Source organism: Ranitomeya variabilis, chromosome 5 (genome assembly GCF_051348905.1).
Source record: "Ranitomeya variabilis isolate aRanVar5 chromosome 5, aRanVar5.hap1, whole genome shotgun sequence".
NCBI classification, from domain to species: Eukaryota; Metazoa; Chordata; class Amphibia; order Anura; family Dendrobatidae; genus Ranitomeya; species Ranitomeya variabilis.
This window is the reverse complement of record NC_135236.1, coordinates 19,685,495-19,708,431: the sequence shown is the minus strand read 5'-3', so window position 1 is coordinate 19,708,431 and position 22,937 is coordinate 19,685,495. Positions and strand designations below refer to the sequence as shown.

Genomic DNA, 22,937 nt, shown 5'->3' with positions numbered 1-22,937 from the left:
CAAACGCAACGTGACGCCCGCAGAGCATTCCATTAAAGTCTGCATTTCAAAACGTCACTACTTCCCTTCCGATCCCCGACGTGTGCCAAAACAGTGGTTTACCCCCACATATGGGGTATCAGCGTACTCAGGAGAAACTGCACAACAACTTTTGGGGTCCAATTTCTCCTGTTACCCTTGGAAAAATAAAAAATTGTGGGCTAAAAAATTATTTGAGGAAAGAAAAATATTTTTTTATTTTCAATGGCTCTGCGTTATAAACTTCTGTGAAGCACTTGGGGGTTCAAAGTTCTCACCACACATCGAGATTAGTTCCTTGGGAGGTCTAGTTTCCAAAATGGGGTCACTTGTGCGGGAGCTCCAATGCTTAGGCACACAGGTGCTCTCCAAACGCAACATGGTGTCCGCTGTTGTGAATTAGACTTTTTGGCTCCTTCTTGTGGTTACTAGTGATATTACTCTGGGAGTTTCTTCCCTCAGTTTGCACCCACCTGGGCCGTTAGTCCAGGGGTGTTGCTATATAAACTTCCTGGATCCTTAGTCCAGTGTCTGGCATCGTTGTAATCAGATCCTTTCTGTTTTCTCCTATCTGCTGGTCCCGGTTCGTGCTAAATTAAGCTAAGTCCTGCTTCTTTGTTTTTTGGGTTATTTGCTTGCTCTCATTTTTGTCCAGCTTGTACTAAATGTGATTCCTGACCTTGCTGGAAGCTCTAGGGGGCTGGTGTTCTCCCCCCGGGCCGTTAGACGGTTCGGGGGTTCTTGAATTTCCAGCGTGGATATTTTTGATAGGGTTTTTGCTGACCATATAAGTTATCTTACTATATTCTGCTATTAGCTAGTGGGCCTCTCTTTGCTAAATACCTAGCTCATTCTTACATTTGTCTTTTCCTCTTACTTCACCGTTATTATTTGTTGGGGGCTTGTATCCAACTTTTGGGGTCTTTTCTCTGGAGGCAAGAAAGGTCTTTCTTTTCCCTTCTAGAGTTAGTTAGTTCTCCGGCTGGCGCGAGACGTCTAGAATCAACGTAGGCACGTTCCCCGGCTGCTGTTATTTGTGGTGCTAGGATTAGATATATGGTCAGCCCAGTTACCACTGCCCTATGAGCTGGTTTTTGTGTTTGCAGACTTAGTAAATATTTCTGAGACCCTCTGCCATTGGGGTCATAACAGTCCGCTAATGATTGAAGCTAATTTTCCATTCAAAAAGCCAAATGGCGTGCCTTCCCTTCCAAGCCCTGCCGTGCGCCCAAACAGTGGTTTACCCCCACATATGGGGTATCATCGTACTCAGGACAAACTGGACAACAACATTTGGGGTCCAGCTTCTCCTATTACCCTTGGGAAAATAAAAAACTCCGGGCTAAAAATCATTTTTGAGGAAAGAAAAATAATTTTTTATTTTCATGGCTCTGCGTTATAAACTTCTGTGAAGCACCTGGGGGTTCAAAGTGCTCACCACACATCGAGATTAGTTCCTTGGGAGGTCTAGTTTCCAAAATGGGGTCACTTGTGCGGGAGCTCCAATGTTTAGGCACACAGGGGCTCTCCAAACGCGACATGGTGTCCGCTAATGATTGAAGCTAATTTTCCATTCAAAAAGCCAAATGGCGTGCCTTCCCTTCCGAGCCCTGCCGTGCGCCCAAACAGTGGTTTACCCCCACATATGGGGTATCATCGTACTCAGGACAAACTGGACAACAACATTTGGGGTCCAATTTCTCCTATTACCCTTGGGAAAATAAAAAACTCCGGGCTAAAAATCATTTTTGAGGAAAGAAAAATAATTTTTATTTTCATGGCTCTGCGTTATAAACTTCTGTGAAGCACCTGGGGGTTTTAAGTGCTCACTATGCATCTAGATTAGTTCCTTGGGGGGTCTAGTTTCCAAAATGGGGTCACTTGTAAGGGAGCTCCAATGTTTAGGCACACAGGGGCTCTCCAAATGCGACATGGTGTCCGCTAACGATTGGAGCTAATTTTCCATTAAAAAGTCAAATGGCGCGCCTTCCCTTCCGAGCCTTGCCGTGCACCCAAGCAGTGGTTTACCCCCACATATGAGGTATCGGCGTACTCAGGAGAAATTGCCCAACAAATTTTAGGATCCATTTTATCCTGTTGCCCATGTGAAAATGAAAAAATTGAGGCTAAAACAAATTTTGTGTGAAAAAAAGTACTTTTTCATTTTTACGGATCAATTTGTGAAGCACCTGAGGGTTTAAAGTGCTCACTATGCATCTAGATAAGTTCCTTGGGGGGTCTAGTTTCCAAAATGGGGTCACTTGTGGGGGAGCTCCAATGTTTAGGCACATGGGGGCTCTCCAAACGCGACATGGTGTCCGCTAAAGATTGGAGCCAATTTTTCATTCAAAAAGTCAAATGGCGCTCCTTCCCTTCCGAGCCCTGCCGTGCGCCCAAACAGTGGTTTACCCCCACATATTAGGTATCAGAATACTCAGGACAAATTGTACAACAACATTCATGGTCCAGTTTCTCCTTTTACCCTTGGAAAATTAAAAAAATTGTTGCAAAAAGATCATTTTTGTGACTAAAAAGTTAAATGTTAATTTTGTCCCTCCATGTTGCTTCTGCTGCTGTGAAACACCTGAAGGGTTAATAAACTTCTTGAATGTGGTTTTGAGCACCTTGAGGGGTGCAGTTTTTAGAATGGTGTAACTTTTGGGTATTTTCAGCCATATAGAACCCTCAAACTGACTTCAAATGTGAGGTGGTCCCTAAAAAAAATGGTTTTGTAAATTTTGTTGTAAAAATGAGAAATCACTGGTCAAATTTTAACCCTTATAACTTACTAGCAAAAAAAAATTGTTTCCAAAATTGTGCTGATGTAAAGTAGACATGTGGGAAATGTTATTTATTAACTATTTTGTGTCACATAACTCTCTGGTTTAACAGAATAAAAATTCAAAATGTGAAAATTGCAAAATTTTCAAAATTTTCACCAAATTTCTGTTTTTTTCACAAATAAACTCAGAAATTATCGACCTAAATTTACCACTATCATGAAGCCCAATATGTCACGAAAAAACAATCTCAGGACCGCTAGGATCCGTTGAAGCGTTCCTGAGTTATTACCTCATAAAGGGACACTGGTCAGAATTGCAAAAAATGGCAAGGTCATTAAGGCCAAAATAGGCTGGGTCATGAAGGGCTTAAGCTGGACAAGAAAAAACATGAAATGCACTGAACAATAAAGCCCACAACATGTGGGCTGCAAAAGCAAGCAGAACTTATCTTTGTTGAAAAGAACAGCAAGCAGGAGAGACCAGGAAGGGATGTGAATCCTCCAGAAACAATTAACAACTGGCACTGACTAAAGGGTGAAGCAGACTAAATAGCCCAGTCCGAAGTGGACACACCTGATCACTGCTGTGAAGGACAGACAGCAGCGCTACCACTTATAACCACCGGAGGGAGCCCAAGAGCAGAATTCACAACAGAAGTCACCAAAGGAAAGTGCAGCAGGAGAGGCTGTGTCAGAAGGGGTGAGCCAGGTTTCAGTGATGGCAAGGAAGGAAAGTTTGGTAGTAACAAAAAGATTGTGTATGTAGGAAAGCTTGTTGCAGACAGAGCAAGTGTTCCATAGAGCTCCTGTTAGTGGGACTGGGGAAGTGGGGGCTGGGCGAATGGGTATAAGGTTAGAAAGGTTACGAAAATTTGTAATGGAGTATGGGTGGGAGGTAGAACTGACTGTGGGAATGTGGTGAGGAGGACTAGCAGACCAGGATTTGGAGAGATATCACCAGTAGTGAGAAGGAGCAGAGAAAGTGTTAGAAGGTGGGAGCAGGAGAGGGCATGATGTGGCTGTCTGTGCTTGGAGACAGAGGATTGTATGTTAAGGAACAGTTCAGAGGAGGAGGTGAGATGGATGGGGAGGATTGAAGAAGAGATGAACAGTTCTTTACTAGGAGTAGGGATTAGGGGAGTTTGCAGAAAGTGAAGGGTTATAGGGGTGAGAGTGAAAGCAAACAAAAACATTGTTTACAGTGACTGTGTCCAGTTACCTTCAGTTCCCTTCTGGTTCAATTCTAGTTTTAATTCTCAAATTAATCTTCACACTTCTAGAACACAGTTATAGGAATCACACTGCAGACTAAAGTCATTGCAGACTTGAGATATGCAATATATGTACAACTAAGTGCATTCAGGTGTGAAGCAGACAGGAGTGGTCTCTGCTCATCTTGGTCCGAGAATTTAGGGTGGACCAGTTGCATTCAATCAAGCCAGAGTAAACAAGATCATATATAACACAGGGTAAGCTGGGGTTAGCTGAAAGGCATACCATGAGTATGCTAGGAGCAGAGGAAACTCTGTGTGGAAAGCTGGGTGATGTACTATGTGCACTTCATAGACAGACAAGGCAGGAGAGCAGGCTGGAGAGCTGGGTGCATGAACATACCTGTAGGGAGAATATAGACATGCTGGTTAGAGTGCGATGGTGGCAGATAGCAGGGCACAGTCTGTATACATCCTTCTGGTTTTAATTCTAAAATATATATAAGGGGACAATACAAATATCTCTCCAAGGATCTGTTTATACCAAGGAAGGTGACGGGCACAACGGGGCATTCTCTGCCTCTGGAGGAGAGAAGGTTTTTCCACCAACATAGAAGAGGATTCTTTACTGTTAGGGCAGTGAGAATCTGGAATTGCTTGCCTGAGGAGGTGGTGATGGCGAACTCAGTCGAGGGGTTCAAGAGAGGCCTAGATGTCTTCCTGGAGCGTAACAATATTGTATCTTACAGTTAATAGGATCTTTAGAAGGACGTAGATCTGGGGATTTATTCTGATGGAAAATAGGCTTAACTGGATGGACAAATGTCTTTTTTTGGCCTTGCTATGCTACTATGTTACTATTTTTCCTCATCCCTGGCTGCTGCTGTAGTGCCATGCTACAATCTGTACTGTGGGTGAATTGAGGCCACTTTGCTGGTGTCTGTCCCTCATTTATGTGTTTGGGCAGCTTTTGAGGATGTTATCAGGTGTTGCTGTACATGAGTTTGCCTCCCATTTACTGTAATGGTGTTCGGTTATGTTCAGCGAATATTGCAAATTCGGCGATCGCAATCCGAACCGAATATTTAAATATTTGCTCATCTCTAATCTAGAGTATTAAAAACAATCACAAATTAGTAAAAATAGCTATAATGTTTAGATATATCTATTTCCCTTTAAAGTACAAGCATTATTTAGATTATATCAAAGAAAAAAGACGAACAATCACGCCCAGCTTCCGACTGGAACTTTTATCAGGGTTTATCAATGGTACATGACACTTCCTTCTTAAAGGAAACTTGTCGGGTAAAAAACGCTGCAGATATGGCGGTAATCTGTGGATTAACAGCATTATGAATCAGCCCAGAGCTGTCACTTTGAGCCTCACTGATAGGAGGAAATTAACTTTATTCCTCCCAGTATCATTTGGATTTCAGTCATGGGGGGGCGATGCTGACGCGGATAAAGGCACTGCTCTGTGTTTAGAAAGTGACGACTGTAACTACGCCCCCATCACTGACTGACAACAGCTCAGGATTAGGGCTGATTGTCATTTAGCGCCGGTGGTGACGTTACAGCCACCACTGTCCATACACAAAGCAGTGACTGTGCTCACATTGGCACCAAACCTTAACTGAAACCTACATGTTACCGGGAAGAATACAGTTAATTTCCTTTCAGCAGCATGGCTTTAAGTGCAGTTGTCGGGAAGGTTCGGAATGCTTTTAGCCTTGCAGATTAACCTTAACTCTTAACTAACTCTTGAAGTTCACCTCACTGTGTGTCAGCAGACATCCATAGCACCTGCCTATGTAAAGCTACAAGATCCCCAGGCCAAAAAATGCACAAAGTACACCCTAGTTAAAGCAAACTTCTGGAATTTGTGAAATAACGTCAATGCAAATAAGTAGAATTGCAATTTTGTAATATTCTCCAGGTTCAGCATACTCCTAACATATTAAAAATATTCGATTTGCATGGAATCATTTCACTCATCTCTGATATATCGATATTCATTTGACTCTGGTTACTGCACTGAGAGGGTAATGAAAAATCAAGTCATTATTCAAGGAATTTTTTTATGTCCTCTAATTTACTGAAACAAAGGCCACTCTAGAGACAAAAGTCTCCTGACACCAGGCATCATGCCATTCATTTTATATATAAATATCCGGTGGCTCTCATATTCTTATTCCTCAATTCCACACACAGTGATTTGGATGCCTTAATCCTCTGGCATTTTCCTCTGGGTCATTTCTAATGAATAGAATGAAATAAACTGAATTGAACATTAATATTATGAGCAAAATAAAATCTGATAACAGCATGGTAAGACAGATTGCGTTGGTAAAAGTCCTGTAAATATGAGCAAGATTTTTGCTGTTAACTAAGAGTTTATCCTTCAAGAGGAAAATATTGATTATGGATATTTAATAGAAGTGAGAGAGAGACTGTTTTCACTGGGGTTCTGGTTCAAGTTTGGGTACAGTTCTAGTACCCGAACCAAAATTTGGAATAAAGTTCGGGTCAGGTACCAGAACTCGAATTTCCATGAGGTGCACTCATCCCTAATATTTAATGTGCAATGTTGTTGTTATTTGCATCATAAAAGATGACCAAATATATTTTCGTACACTGGATTTTGAATTAAATTGTCTAAAAATTAACTTTCTACAAAATGCAGATGTTGCCGTAATTTGTGCAGATTCATCCTCTGGCTACAATTTATCTAAACTGTAAAGGGCCATCAAAAGGGTAAAAAATAAAAAAGAGACTTTTACTTACATCACCACTCAGAACTCCAGCCTCTCCATTCCTCATCGTCACCTGTCTGGTCTTCAACCGGCACTTCTAGCACTAATGAAACCAGGGACGGTTTTGTGCATGTGTACACAACATCGATGTGCATATTGTGACATCATGCTTTTGCAATCTTCTGCGCTATTCTGCAGAACCCTTCCAGGCTCATTAGAGACAGAAGTCCAGACTTGGTGTGAGAGGCTCGGAAATTTCAGAGCTTGTAGCAATGATAAGAAGATGCAGCAAACACTGGACTGGTAACAATAAGCAGTGGAGGGGCCAAACAGCTGAGTGATAAGGTGAGCAAAAGGGTCTTAAAAATGTTTAATCTTATGTTTATTATGTTCAATGATCTGGTGAAACATCGGAGCATAATATGGGACGTTATATTTGAAGAGAATCCCTTCTCTGCAAAACAAATTTCCCAGGGAAAATCCACATCTACAGGTGAATTATAAATTTGGCTTATCGGCTCATATCTATCACACATATTTGTATACGTGTATACATATATACATGATATATATTTAACAATATATGTATTCATAAATAATACATTTCCTGTTATTTCACGTTAAATGAAGGATAGCAATTTGACCGAAATCACAGAATTTTTCCTCGTGGGATTTCAAGTCGACCACGGTTTAAGAATTTCACTTTTCTGTTTTTTCTTTCTGATTTTCTGTGGGACAATGTGTGGAAATCTACTGATCATCATTCTGGTGTCCTTCAGCAAGAACCTCCGCACTCCAATGTACTTCTTCATCTCACAACTGTCCTTCTGTGACATATCATTAGCAGCTGATATTGTTCCTAAAATGCTCCACATCCTATTGAATAATGGAGCGACCATCACTTATATTGGTTGCATCACTCAGCTTTATTTCTTCTGTGCCTTGGAAACATTTGAATGTCTTCTTCTCACAGTGATGTCTTACGACCGATATGTGGCCATCTGTAAACCACTTTATTACAATTCTATTATGACAGATGGATATTGTGTGACCTTGTCCATCACTTGTTGGTTGTTTGGATTTTTATTCACCTTAATTTCCAACATATCAACGGCAAACTTAAACTTTTGTGACGGAAATATGATTGACCATGTATATTGTGACATTCTCCCTTTACTAGAACTTGCCTGTTCTGAAACCATCATTGTTCGCCTGGAAGTTTACATAATAGGTTTTACAGTTGTCTTAATTCCAACTGTAATCATTGTAATATCTTATACTTATATAGTTCTAGAAGTTCTAAGGATCCCATCCAGTACCGGCAGACAGAAAGCCTTCTCCACCTGTAGCTCCCACCTCACTGTGGTCTCCATATTCTACTGGACCATGTTCAGTGTTTATGCTGTCCCAGCACAAAGACAAACAGTTACCATCAGTAAGATCCTCTCTCTGCTATATACTGTGTTTACTCCTTTGGTCAACCCCCTTATATACAGTCTGAGAAATGCAGACATTTGGAAAGCCGTGCAGGAAGGACTTCATAGGTTGATGACCTGGTAAATTATCAATAATATATTAAGCATCACAAACATTATACTGGAAGATAATGTAGACATGAGCTTAAGCCAGAACTGTCAGTAGAATTTAAGCTATCTATTCCATATTTTCCCGGTTAACTCTGACACATGGTAAGGTTTTTAATATTAGACAGCTTAGGACTGTCCCAATGAGGGCACCTTGTCGACGGTGGGATGGATTTTATGCTATTTTTGATCAAAAACAGAATTACTAAGAACCCTGTGCTATTTAAATGTGTTTTTGATTTTTACTTATTTTGTTACAGCAGGGTTTTTGTTTATTTTATTTCTTGTAGTTGTTATATGCTTTATGGCCAATGTGAACATGCGTTTATGAGCTGCATGTATACCACCTTAATCCAAGCTCAGTTTTTGTGTTTTTTCTTTGTATTCTTGCATTCTGTGCAAACCAGGGTGTGGCCTTCCTCCCTTTCGTCTGCCCTTATTGACACATTGAGGTCAACTCTGACACATGGTAAGGTTTTTAATATTTGACAGCATAGGACCAGGTCACCTTGTTGTGGTGGGATGCCTTTGATGCTATTTTTGATCAAAACAGTATTACTAAGAACCCTGTGTTATTTAAACAGTAAATAAGGGCAGACAAAAGGACCGGGTCCCGACCTGTGGACAACAGTCTAGGGAAGCCTTTATATGTAATTTCCAGCTCAGGAAATAACATAAAAATGTTTTTTTCTTTATATTTTTGCATTCTGTGCAGGTCGGGGTGTGGCCTCCCTCTCTGCTGAGCTTGAAATAACATTTACAGGCTTCCCTAGACTGGTGTCCACAGGTCAGAACCCGGTCCTTTTGTCTGCCCTTATCCACACATTGAGGACAATGCTGACACATGAGAAGATTTTTAATATTAGACAGTGTGGGACATTCCCGATCGGGGTCACCTTGTCTTCGGTGGGATTGTTTTTATTTTATTTTTATTCAAAAATAGTATTGCTAAGAACCCTGTGTTATTTAAATACATTTTATTTATTTAGATACAGCAGGTGCTTCTTGTAGGTTTTGTATGCTTTATGGCCAAAGTGAACATGCGTTTATGAGCTGCATGTGTACCAACTTAATTCAAGTTCAGTTTTTGTGGTTTTTTATTTAACAGAGCAACCCAACTTTTTGGACAAATGACGCCGCAGAAACTGAGTAAACAACCACTGGTCCAGATGCCTTAGCTGACTAAAAACATCCAGTGATAGCATTGATAATACACTGTACAACTTATGTCGTCCAGTACCGTGCACAAATCTGTTGGTGTCTGGCTAACATCAGGCATCATCTCCGGAAGGATCAGATAGGCTAAATAATAGGCGAGACATGAAGACCTTTGCTAGACTTCAGATTGCAATGGCAACCCATCAACACCCAGCACTTGTGTCGATCAGCTGATAAAAAGAGCAACCTTAATCTGCTAAACTTTCCAAGCCCCTCATGATATAGGAACTAGATTGGCTCCCAAAACATGGAGCAGGAGCTTAGCTTAGTAAATGTCAAAAACTTAGCAGATGCCACAACTTTGCTTTATTGGGGAAAACAACTTCCAAACCAGATGAACGCCAATTTGCAGGAAGAGGTTTCATTTATTGGACTTTTATTTAATAATCTTTGGCATCCGTTCTTTTCTATTAAGTTTTATAAATATGATTTACTGGAAAGCAAGGTAAAAAATATATGTATGTTTTTGTTTTATGTATTTTTTCTATTAATTTTGTACTAAAAATTACCTAACAGTATATGATTCAGGTCAGCACAATAATGAAAATAATAAAAATATATTTTTTATTTCAGTGGTGAAACAAAAATATGAAATTTTGAATAAAAATAGTTTCACCATTTTTTCATGCATATGTCTGAACTTTTTTGGTCAATTAAGATGTGCAAGGCTTTGCAATTCTTTACAAAATGTACAGCACCCAAAAATCAATAATTCTGAAGTTTCATTGTGCTGTTATTTTTACAAAATTTATCAAAGTGGGAATTTTTTTTTTTTTAATAAATCTGGCTTTTACTGACAACTATACGAATATGTTTATTCTTTTATTATGAAATAGTTATTTTTAGTGAGAAAAGTGGAGTGATGCTAGCTTCGTTTTATTTAAATATTTTTTAAAACTTCAGTATCATATATATACACACTAACGTGTATATAGGTTCGTGCTGGAAAAAAGCCGGCACATCAGCCAAATAAATGTCCACAAAAATGGAAATTCCAGCAAACACCAGTCCAGATAGGCATTAAAATATAAAATAGCTCAGATATAAGGCAAGAATAGTCAATTATTTCATAAACAATGCTTCCAAATAACAGTGGGAAAGTGTTTTTAGCTCACCCGCCGTGTAGGAATAATGCAGGAAGCAAGTCCGGTAGCCCTGTCAGGCAACGGCGAGTTTTCGTCCAGGAATTTCTTTCCGCGTGTGATACGAGCGGTACGTCCGGCTGGTCTGCCAGACCTGTGTGACGTAATCGCCCACATGACCACCGCTGCAGCCCGGTGATGTGTACGGAGTGCGGTAAGAACCTCTATCCTACGCGTTTCGGAGACAACTGTCTCCTTCTTCAGGGATGGTCCATCCTCGTATCACATGTGGCGTCTGCGTAGCTGGACCCCGCTTCCACTTGCAATCTGGTGAGTAGTGGCTGCTACCGGCCGGGGCAGCCACTAGCTTTGTTAATTATTGGACTAAGTTTTGACCAAAGAAATTCCTGGACGAAAACTTGCCGTCTGAGCTATTTTATATTTTAATGCCTTTCTGGACTGGTGTTTGCTGGAATTTCCATTTTTGTGGACATTTATTTGGCTGATGTGCCGGCTTTTTTCCAGCGCGAACCTATATACACGTTAGTGTGTATATATATGATACTGAACCTTTATTGCACAATTTATTTTCTTGGGAAATTGTTGGTTTCACTGCAGGGTATTAGCATTTGTGACACTTGGCGCCACTTTCTATACTGTAGATTTTTTAAAACTTGTTTTTTATTTTTTTGTGCAATTCAGATAAATTTATACTATGATCATCTGATCACTTGTTAATTATACTGAAATACATCAATATTGGAGCATATAAAAAGTCACATCCACCTGTGAAGCCAAGATTGTTGTTTAGCTTTGGGGCTCTGGAACAACCAGTACCGGAGATATCTGTGTATGTGTGTTTAATACTTGTGGCAACTGTGTTCTGTATCAGTATGACACATACCGATGCCTGAGAATCAGCTGTACTCTGTGTACTGTTCCCCAAGCCAGGAGCTGAAGACAGCTCAGATCACTGTCCCTTGCTCACGCCACAATCAGCGCTAGCAGGGGGAAAGGTTGAACGTAGTATTCAACTGGTATCAGAGAGAGCAGACTTAGGATGATGTGAGTATTCATTCACATGCACGATAAATACATTTTTTTTAAATGACATGGGGCGCCCCTGTATTTTTGATAACCAGCCAGATAAAACTGACAGCTGCAGGCTGCAACCCTCAGCTGTCATCTTTAGCAAGCCTGGTTATCAAGAACAGATGGGTCGCCACACTGTATTTTTTTAATTATGTAAATAAATTAAAGTGATCCACGTGGGTTCCCCCCATTTTTGACAACCATCCAACCTATAGCAGACAGATTGGGGCTGGTATTCTCAGGCTGATAAAGGGCCAGGGATATTGACACCCCCAGCCTAAAAATAGCAGCCTACAGCGACACCAGAAAAGGTGCATCGATTAGATGTGCCAATTCTGGCGCATTAACAATTTCTTCCCTTTTTCTCTGTGGTGATGGCAAGTGGGGTTCATATTTGTGGGGTTGATGTCACCTTTGTATTGTCCAGTGACACCTATCAATTACTAATCCTATACAGTGATGGAAATAAGTATTTGAACCATTGCTGATTTTGTAAGTTTACTGACTGACAAAGACATGAACAGTCTAAAATTTTTAAGGGTAGGTTAATTTTAACACTGAGAGATAGAATATCAAACATAAAATCCATAAAATCACATTGTATACATTATATACATTTATTTGCAATTTGCAGTGAGAAATAAGTATTTTGTCCCTCTAGAAAACAAGACTTAATACTTGGTGGCAAAACCCTTGTTGGCAAGCTCAGCAGTCAGACATTTTTTGTAGTTGATGAGGTTTGCGCACATGTCAGGAGGGATTTTGGTCCACTCCTCTTTGAAGATCACCTCTAAATCATTAAGATTTTTAGGCTATTGCTTGGCAACTCGGAGCATCAACTCCCTCCATAATTTTTCTATGGTATTAAGATCTGGAGATTGGCTAGGCCACTCCATGACCTTGAAGTGCTTCTTTTTGAGCCACTCCTTTGTTGTCTTGGTTGTATGTTTTGGGTCATTGTCTTGCTGGAAGACCCAGTCATGACCTAATTTTAATGTCCTGGTGGAGTTAAGGAGGTTATTCCTGTGCCCTTAGCACAGAAACACCCCAAAAATATAATGCTTCAGCCTCCATGTTTGACAGTGGGGACGGTTTTCTTTGGGTCATAGGCAGCATTTCTTTTCCTCCAAACACGATGAGTTGAGCTGATTCCAAAGACCTTAATTTTTGCCGCATTTGACCACAGTACCATCTCTCAATCACTCACAGAATCATCTAGGTGTTCATTGGCAAACTTCTGAAGGGCCTGAACATATGCCTTCTTGAGCAGGGGGACCTTGTGGGTACTGAAGGATATTAAACCTTTACGGTGTAATGTGTTACAAATGGTTTTCTTGGTGACTGTGGTCCCAGCTGCCTTGAGATCATTAACAAGTTCCCCCATCCATGTAGTTTTAGGATTATCTCTCACCTTACTCATGATCAAGGATATCCCAGGAGGTGAAATTTTGCATGGTGCCCCAGATCGATGTCGATTGACATTTTGTGCTTTTTCCATTTTCTTAATATTGCACCAACAGTTGTCTCCTTCTCACCCAATGTCTTACTTATGGTTTTGTAGCCAGTACCAGCTTTATTCAGGTCTATGATCTTGCGCCTCACATTCTAATAAAGCTCCTTGGTCTTGCCCATGTTGTAGAGGTTGAGTCTGACTTATTAATTGAGTCTGTGGACAGGAGTCTTTTATAAAGGTGACTATGAAAGACAGTTTTCTTTAATATAGGTAATGAGTAGAGTTGAGCGACTTTTATTTTTTGGGGATCAAGTCGGGTTTCGCGAAACCCCACTTTCTGAAAAGACGGGTGGGGTGAAATCTGCCGATTATTGCAAAAAGTCGGGGGCCAATCGAAACACGAAACCCAATGCAAGTCAATGGAGAATCAAAGTCGGCAGTGAGTGGAGGACAGGAAAACACCTACAGTGCCCATTTTAATGCCAAAAACATAAATTCTTATTACTGAAGCTTGTCAATCTTAATTTACTTTATAATAATAGTTAGGCATTGAAAACTGGGGGTCATTTGGCTAAAGTTGTGGGGGGGTAGGGCTGGCTCAAGATTTTCGTGGGCCCAGGAAACACGGAATATATCATGGCGGTGGAGCAGGGAGAGGTAAGTATTTCAACTTTGCAAGTGCTGTGATCCTGAGCAAGCAGGGGGGCCCACATGTTAGCATTGGCACTGGCACAGGGCCCCTCATAGTACGGCAGTGTGTTTGACGGCGGGTGGCGCCTCCCACCGGCAGAGACACTTTTGCATACTATGAGGGGCCCTGTGCCAGTGATGCTCCAATGAGTATGTCCCCCCAGTTGATGAAGGAACCTGCACTTTCATCTGCACCTTCCTCTTTGTCCCCGTGTAAGGTGGTATAGAATGCGAGAAGGGGAATCTGACTTTCACAGGGTCAGATTCTGGCTGTGTAGAGTGCAAGGGGAATGTAGTGGTCTGGGTCAATGTACCAGCAGACTCTTCTAGCAGTGGCTGGGCAATGGGCAGGATGAGGAGGAAACACAGATATAGGCCCAAATAATAAAGTGGGCTAAATGCAGTTCAAAATTGGTACCAGGACTAAACAGGCAGCATTGCTTTGTTAAGTGGAGGACAACTGTAATGAGCGGCAGACACTGTTAGTAGGCCCAAATAATAAAGTGGGCTAAGTGCAGTTCAAATTTGGTAACAGGACTAAACAGGCGGCATTGATTTGTTCAGTGGAGGACAACTGTAATGAGCAGCAGACACAGTTAGTAGGCCCAAATAATAAAGTGAGCTAAATGCAGTTCAAAATTGAAACCAGGACTAAACAGGCGGCATTGCTTTGTTCAGTGGAGGACATCTGTAATGAGCGGCAGACACAGTTAGTAGGCCCAAATAATAAAGTGGGCTAAATGCAGTTCAAAATTGGTACCAGGACTAAACAGGTGGCATTGCCTTGTTCAATGGAAGACAACTGTAATGTGTGGCACACACAATTAGTAGGCCCAAATAATAAAACAGGCTAAATGTCTGCCAAAAAAGTGTTCATAAATAAACAGGTGGCATAGCTAGGTACAGGGGTGGGCTCCTCTGCTGAGTAGCAGACAGTGGTAGTAGGCGCAAAGTATTAACTGGTCAAAATGGAGGCCAGGGCCCCTGTATATTTTAACTGTCATCTATTATTTCAACAAATTTGTATTGGCAGTACCATTGAAGGATTTAACAGCACAGACTACACAGTGGTGGTGCAGGGAGAGGTAAGTATTGCAACTGGTAGAGCACTATTCGAGCTGGGGGGAACACTCTCTCATGGGCGGCGGTACTGGCACAGGGCCCCTCATATTACGACGGTGTGTCTGACATTGGTTGTGCACCGCCACCATCAGAGACACTTCATTGTACTATGAGGGACCCTGTGCCAGTGCCGTCGGCCAAGAGTGGGCACACCCACCTGTCCAGGCAAACGGCACTCGCACGGGTGCTTGCGCCAGGTGGTGACCACAGTCCTGTGGGGGGAGACAGCCCATTTAAGGAGGTATAAAAATGGCCTATGGTGGACATTCAGCAGCTGCAAATGGAGGAATTGGAGAAGTCAGTAAGAGGAGACGAAAAGCAAGACATTTTTCAGGCAAGCTACGTGTCAGCAGGGGAAGGTGGGGCAAAATTTTTTGAAATCCATGATTGGTTCATTTTAATGAAGGTTAGATCATCATCATTTCGAGAAAGCCAGACGTGTCCTTTTTTCGGTCAGTATTGAACCAGCAGCACTGAAGACTCTTTCTGATAGCACACTAGCAGCAGGGCAAGCGAGCTCCTGTAATGCATATTCTGCCAATTCAGGCCAGGTGTCTATTTTAGATGCCCAGTAATCAAAGGGGAATGACCTGTGAGGGAGAACATCGATATGGGAGGAAAAGTAGTTCATAACCATACTGGACAAATGCTGTCTCCTGTCACTTTGAATTGATGCAGCAGTACCTGTCATGTTAGTGGTCATTGCAAAATCACTCCACAACCTGGTCATAAAACCCCTCTGTCCAACGCCACTTCAGATTTGTGCACCTCTAACACCTCTGCCATGTTGCACCCTACGGCTCCTGTGAGAACCATCACCGCCACTGTGTGCTGGGAATGCCTGAACCAAATGGTCTACAAGAGTTGCTTGTTTGGTTGCCAATATTTGCTAAAGGTTCTCATGTGGCATGATATTTTGTTATTTTCCTTTATATCATGGATCCAGGAGGCAGGCCAACCAGTAATTGTCATCTGTCATCATTAGTGTTGAGCGATACCGTCCGATACTTGAAAGTATCGGTATCGGAAAGTATCGGCCGATACCGGCAAAGTATCGGATCCAATCCGATACCGATACCCGATACCAATACAAGTCAATGGGACTCAAGTATCGGACGGTATCCCTGATGGTTCCCAGGGTCTGAAGGAGAGGAAACTCTCCTTCAGGCCCTGGGATCCATATTAATGTGTAAAAGAAAGAATTAAAATAAAAAATATTGCTATACTCACCTCTCCGACGCAGCCTGCACCTCATGGAGGGAACCGGCAGCGTTCTTTGCTTAAAATTCGCGCGTTTACTTCCTTCCGTGAAGTCCCGGCTTGTGATTGGTCGCGTGCCGCCCATGTGGCCGCGAAGCGACCAATCACAGCAAGCCATGATGTAATTTCAGGTCCTTCAGGATTTTAAAATTACGTTCTGGCTTGTGATTGGTCGCGTCGCCCATGTGACCGTGACGCGACCAATCACAAGCCAGAACGTAGTTTTAAAATCCTGAAGGACCTGAAATTACATCACGGCTTGCTGTGATTGGTCGCGTCGCGGCCACATGGGCGGCACGCGACCAATCACAAGCCGGGACTTCACGGAAGGAAGTAAACGCGCAAATTTTAAGCAAAGAACGCTGCCGGTTCCCTCCGTGAGGTCCAGGCTGCGTCGGAGAGGTGAGTATAGCAATATTTTTTATTTTAATTCTTTCTTTTACACATTATTACATTAATGTTGTTTCGATACCGATACCCGATACCACAAAAGTATCGGATCTCGGTATCGGAATTCCGATACCCGCAAGTATCGGCCGATACCCGATACTTGCGGTATCGGAATGCTCAACACTAGTCATCATTTTGATAATGCGGGGGTCCCTTTTTAGGATATGCAAGGCATACTCAGCCATGTGGGCCAATGTTCCAGGTGTCAATTCACTGCTTGTGCTTGGTAGAGGAGCACTTTCTTGCAAATCAACATCACTTGTGTCCCGCAAAAACCCTGTACCTGACCTTGCAACACCACCAGTTTCTAATGCCCCCTGAGAAGCATCTTCCTCCCATAAATATTCATCCCCATCATCCTCCTCCTCCTCCTCTTCATCCGCCACCTCGTCCAGGAGAGTTCCCTGAGCAGACAATGGCTGACTGTCACAGCAGTGTGCAAACAGCAATGCAGCTATCAGGGAGCCTTATAAGGCAGCCTAATAAGCTACAGAGCTGATGCACAGAAATCTAGCCTCCACTGTCGCTGCAAAACAAAGGTGGTGTTGGACAGTGGAAATCGCTACAGCACAAGCGGTTTGGGGGTTAATCTTCCCTCCCTAACTGTATCCCTTCTTCTGATGAAGCTGCAGCAACCTCTCCCTATGCTACGATCGGCAGAAGTAAGATGGCGGTCGGCGTGCACACCCCTTTATAGCCCCTGTGACGCAGCAGAAAGCAAGCCAATCACTGTCATGCCCTTCTGTAAGATGGTGGGGACCGAGACTTATGTAATCGCTCTGCCCACACTCTGCGTCCTCCTTCATTGGCTGAAAAATGGCGCTGAACGAGTCATATGAAAAGCAACTTTTGCGTGCTGATCGCCGACCGCATGGCCGATCCCACACTAGGATTGGGTCGGGTTTCATGAAACCCGACTTTGCCGAAAGTCGGTGATTTTTGAATTTGTCCAATCCGTTTCGCTCAACCCTAGTTATTATTATTGTTAGACTTTTTAAAAGTGCCATTTATTCCATGGCGCTTTACATGCGAAAGGGGAAAATATAGGCAAGTACAATAGACATGAGCAAAAGAAAAAAAAGGCACACACAAGTACAGAAGGAGTGAGTACCCTGCCCACGAGGTCTCACAATCTACAGGGCACGGGTGAGTATACACTAGGAGAGGGTAGAGATGGTCATGCTGCAGTTCAGTAGACTGAGGATCACTGCAGGTTGTTGGCTTGTCCTCTTGTTTCCTCACTGCAACACAGTTTGATCCCAAATGATTTGGATTAGCAAATACGGCCTCCTGGCTGAACCCCTGTATTACGCTGAACAATATTAAGAGAAAATGTGGCCAGCCTTCTGATTCCTCAATACAGCACAGTTTAATCACAGACTGTTAGGATTAGCAAATAGGGACTCCTGTCCGGTCCCCTATATTAAGCCAAACGATTTTTAAGAGGTAATGTGTCCTTCTGATTCCTCACTGCAACACAGTTTTATCCCAAACAATTTGGATTTGAAAATGCAGCCTACTGGCTGAACCCCAAAATTAGTCCTAATGTTTTCTATGAGGAAACCTGGCCTTCTGATATCTCACTAAAGGACAGGTTTTGCCTAAATGATGTTGATTAACAAATGTGGCCTCCTGAGACTGCCACACAGTTTTTGCACAATCTAGTTAGATGCTGTAAGATCGATTTTATACAGGACATGATCCTATTTAGCTAACTGACAAGATGTCAACTATTTATATGAACAGGGACATGTGACTTTGGCAACCAGAAGACCTTGTGTCATGATTTTGTGGATAGTTTCTGCTCCCTGATTGGCTGCCGGAATGTACACACATTAAGAAAAACAAAAGATGTATGGTCCGCTGCTCCTCTGACCTAAACACACCCCCTCCCCTCATAAAACACGTCCCCCCTGCTCATCATACAGCTCCAGTATCCTAGCCAGTCCTAACAAAAGCATTGGTGGAAAAGCGACCATGTAACAAACTTTGGCTGATTTTTGCTGAACATGGGTAAAATTTATTTGGAAACTGAACACGAATCCAGATGTGCTATGTTCATGATGAATTTTAGATTGGCATAAGTTTTCCAAACAAGATTGCTTATCTCTAGTCACAACTGCAGTTGAACCAATCCCTATAATGTCATTCACTGTATATTTTATCTACTCCATAGTTAGGGCAGGAGAATTGGTCCTCAAGATATTAACCCCTTCCTGACTTTAAAAATTGCATGTCATTTTAATTTCATATTTTTACTTTTTTTTACTTTTGCTGAAGTTAAAATTTTACTTTTTAAAAAGTTTTTTTTTATTAAGTTTAACTTTTGTGACTTCGGGGATTTAAAACACAGGGGACGCATGCGGTAATGAATGGCAAAGCATCTCCTGAAGTTGTTTTCTTCCGTCCTCTTCCTTTTTTTTGCCGATATATATAAATACTGGTAGTTACTTTGAGTCTGTTCGTCCCACAAAGGATCACTTTTCTGGGAAGCTGCTGTGTAAAATTGGATGTTTCATTACCTTATTATTTATTTTATTATTTATCCACAAGAATATTTTCAACAGGAGGATGTAGCACAATTGATCTTGACTAAGAATAAATTGTAAAGAAGAAAAATCTGATGCATAGTAAGTTTATATTCATTTTGGATACTCTGATTGATTTTAGAAATATTTTAGAGCCAAAAAAATGTTTTTCTTTGCAGGTGATTATTAAAGATTAATGACATAAGTCAGTAACTGCTGAGCCAGATTATATACTATGGGTGGAGGTGAAAGGGAGAGAAGGGTTAAGAATGTCAGGCATTTTTTTCTGGAGATGAGTGCAGACATGTAAAGAAAGCACAAGTTGTAAATGTTTGTATGAACGCTGCATTGTACTTACCGGACACAAGATAGTCTATGAAGGTACATAACATTGGTGATGGAATTGCTAGAGCAGAACTAGTGGAGGAGCTAGAAAATAAGGAGAATCTAGAGAAGAAGTGGGTACAAGTCTACATAAGGTCTTATTGAGAAGAACCTGAAGAATTGGCAGGGAGAAAAGGGCAGACCAGAAGTGCAGTTCAGGATCGGTTTGTTGACATGCTTTTATGCAAGATACACTTTGCTGCTACATTTTTAAATCTATTAAAATACCAAAAAAGTAAAAGAACATTTTGTACATGGTTCTGATGTAAACTCAACATGAGTTAAATATTATTTATTAACCATTGAGAGAAGTGTCAATGTCTGGATTAAAACGGTTATCATTCAAAGATTGAAAATTGCACGTTTAAAAAAAAAAAAAAATTGTCGCGTTTTTGTGTTTTTTTTCTTTAATTCAAACCATATAAACCTATGCTCCCCACTATCATAAAGTATAAGGTGTCATGAATAGAAAACATTAAAACATTTTCAAAATCACTGGGATATGTTGAAAGTAAGGGGTTAAATCATCAATAACTGATTCATCACAACTACAGTCATCAAGGCTGAAGGGCAGGTGGATTCGTGTTTATTCTAAGTTTTATTTTTCTATGTTATTATTAACCCCTTAAAAAACAATGGACTTTTAGCTTTTGCTGTTTTGTTTTTTATCTCACCTAATGCAATCAGTCCATATGTTTTTATTTTTACATCAACATAGACATCTGAGGGGTTATTTTTTGTACTGTAAAGATTGTAGTCTTGAAGGACATAATTCATATTAACCTATATAATGTATTGAAAAACACGAAAAAAAAAAACTCCAACTTAGACAAAATGGTAAATAAAAAGTAACTCTACTATAGTTTTGGGGGGCTTTGTTTTTACAGCATTTATTGTGACCTTGAAATATTGTTGTCCCGGTCGGTCCGATTTTGATGATATTAAATAAACATCATTTTTTTATCTACTTAATTGATTAAAACAAATTCACAATATCATAAAGAAACAGTTACTTTGTGTCGTAATTATAGGAGACCGTAACATTTTTATTCTTCTGTTGATGGGGCTAAGAGAGGGCTGTGACCCCGCATCAATGTCGCTGGCCCCCCAGTAAGCTACATTTTCACTATAAGATGCACTTTTATTTACCTCTCAAATTTTGGGGAAAAAAGTGCGTCTTATAGTCTGAGAGATACGGAATATGAAGCTAGAGATTTTTTTATTGTGTATTTTAGTGTATGTTTTATTGCATTATTGTTATACACAACATGGTCTCCTTTTAATAAAGACCTGAAACCAAGTGAAAATGGTCCAATTTTCAATCCTATTATAATACTGAGTATTCTGTTTTTAATCTTTTCTTTTTTCTGCCAAATGGTTCCAAAGATATGACCCTTTCAATCCTTACCAATGAATTGTGCACTTCATTTATTTTATTTTTCGCAAAGTCCACTTGTACAGACAATCAAAATTATTGGAAGCACGAAATAAAGAAGAACATTACTCTGAAATCTATTTCTGGATTTACCAGGCAAAAAAAAGGAATACTAGTGTGAGGGAAGTGAATGAGAGCATAAATGAGACACTTTTGAACTGATGACCGATCTTGTTGAAGCCCCGTGTTCCTTGATGCTGTCATTGTGCTCATACTTCTATTGATCATTTTTCTTCTCAGATCAATGTTAGGATAATAAACAATATTCCATTACAAAGGGAAGGAACATGAAAATATCTGAGGTAAGTGATAGTGATAAGCAAGAATGGTTTAATTCCCATATTGCATCATTGTTAAGAAATTTGGTTACTGAATCTGTATTAAAATTTTAAAACATTGTTAAGAAGCCCAATGCAAAAAAATCAATTTACAAACTGGATAAAAATTCCAGTGGAATCTGAATATGCAATAAATTCATCATTGATTATTCAGCCATAATTACAAAAGGATCTCTGTTAAAATGCCCAGGTTAGAAAATCAGATTTATTTCAGGAAAATCTTCCATATAAAATATTTTAACAGAAACCACCCCAACCAAAACAATCTGATAACAGCTTGTGATAAAATAATTTTAATATAAAAGGAATCAAAGCAATAATTGGGTGGGTAAGAAGTGTGGCGGGAGGAGTGTGCCTTGAAGGAGGTATTTCTTCTCACGACATGTCCTTCTAACCATTGACTCATAGAAGCGCTGCATCAGCGTGAAATGGCCATCGTCAGTACCTGCACACTCCTGTCCTCACACTCCCAGGCCATGAAGATTTTTTAATCGTAACTGAATAAAGGATACATTTTAAGGATCGGTGAGTGCTACCTATTTTTCTTTCTTTTGATGGACAGTATTCATGTGTTTTTTCTGAGGAGCACCCAAGATCCCAAGGCACAGCTCTAGTCTGTGTGTGGCACTTCAGGCGTACGGACCCGGTGAAGCCGGCGGTGCTGTCTGCTTTTTGTACTTGACACAGTGAATTTCTATTATTGTTCAGTTCTCATGCTTCGCACTGACGAGGGCCAACAGCCCGAAACACCGTGTCTGCAAATTGAGATACTGATTTGGCTTTAATCCTAAGTCATATTGCACGACTCGTTAAAGGGTTGATTGTGACTTGTAGGATCTCGACTTCCAACAGGTGGTGCTATAGATGTCATGATCTCTGCAGGCAGAGATCATAGCAAGCCTATAGAGGGACAAGCTCTCGGAAGATGGAACTATACTGACCATGAACTAAGCCTGCCGCGCAACTAGAAATAGCCAGGTAGCATTTCCTATTTATCGCTAGATGCCCAGCTCTGGCCTAAGACCTAAATAGCTAGCAGAGGGAAATATAAGACCTGGCTCACCTCTAGAGAAATATTCCAAAGAAGACAGTAGCCCCCCACAAATAATGACGGTGAGTTCAGATGAAACTACAAACGCAGCAGGAAAATAGTCTTAGCAAATTTGAGGTCCGCTTACTAGATAGCAGAAGACAGATAGTATACTTTCATGGTCAGCAGAAAAACACTAACAAAACACCATCCAGAGATTACCTTAAACTCTGGCATTAACTCATAACGCCAGAGTAGCAATCCCTGATCAACGAGAGCTTTCCAGACACAGTAACAAAACTTCAGCTGTGAACTGGAACAAATAGGCAAAACAAAACATGGACAAAAGTCCAACTTATCTAGTAGTTGTCAGAAGCAGGAACAAGCACTGAGAGGCATCAGATAACATTGTTGACCGGCAAGAAACCACCAGAGAAATGAGCTTAAATAGCGACACCCACTACTGATGGAACCAGGTGAAACAGGAAAAAGGATGACAAGTCCAATT

General features: G+C 41.1%; 1 protein-coding gene across 1 annotated transcript; it reads left to right on the top strand.

Moving 5' to 3' along the window:
* Nucleotides 1-7,502: 7,502 nt before the first annotated feature.
* LOC143774684 (olfactory receptor 1468-like) lies at nucleotides 7,503-8,324 on the top strand. The gene has a single exon (XM_077262437.1). The coding sequence runs from the start codon at nucleotides 7,503-7,505 to the stop codon at nucleotides 8,322-8,324; it is 822 nt and encodes a 273-aa protein (XP_077118552.1).
* Nucleotides 8,325-22,937: the final 14,613 nt, after the last annotated feature.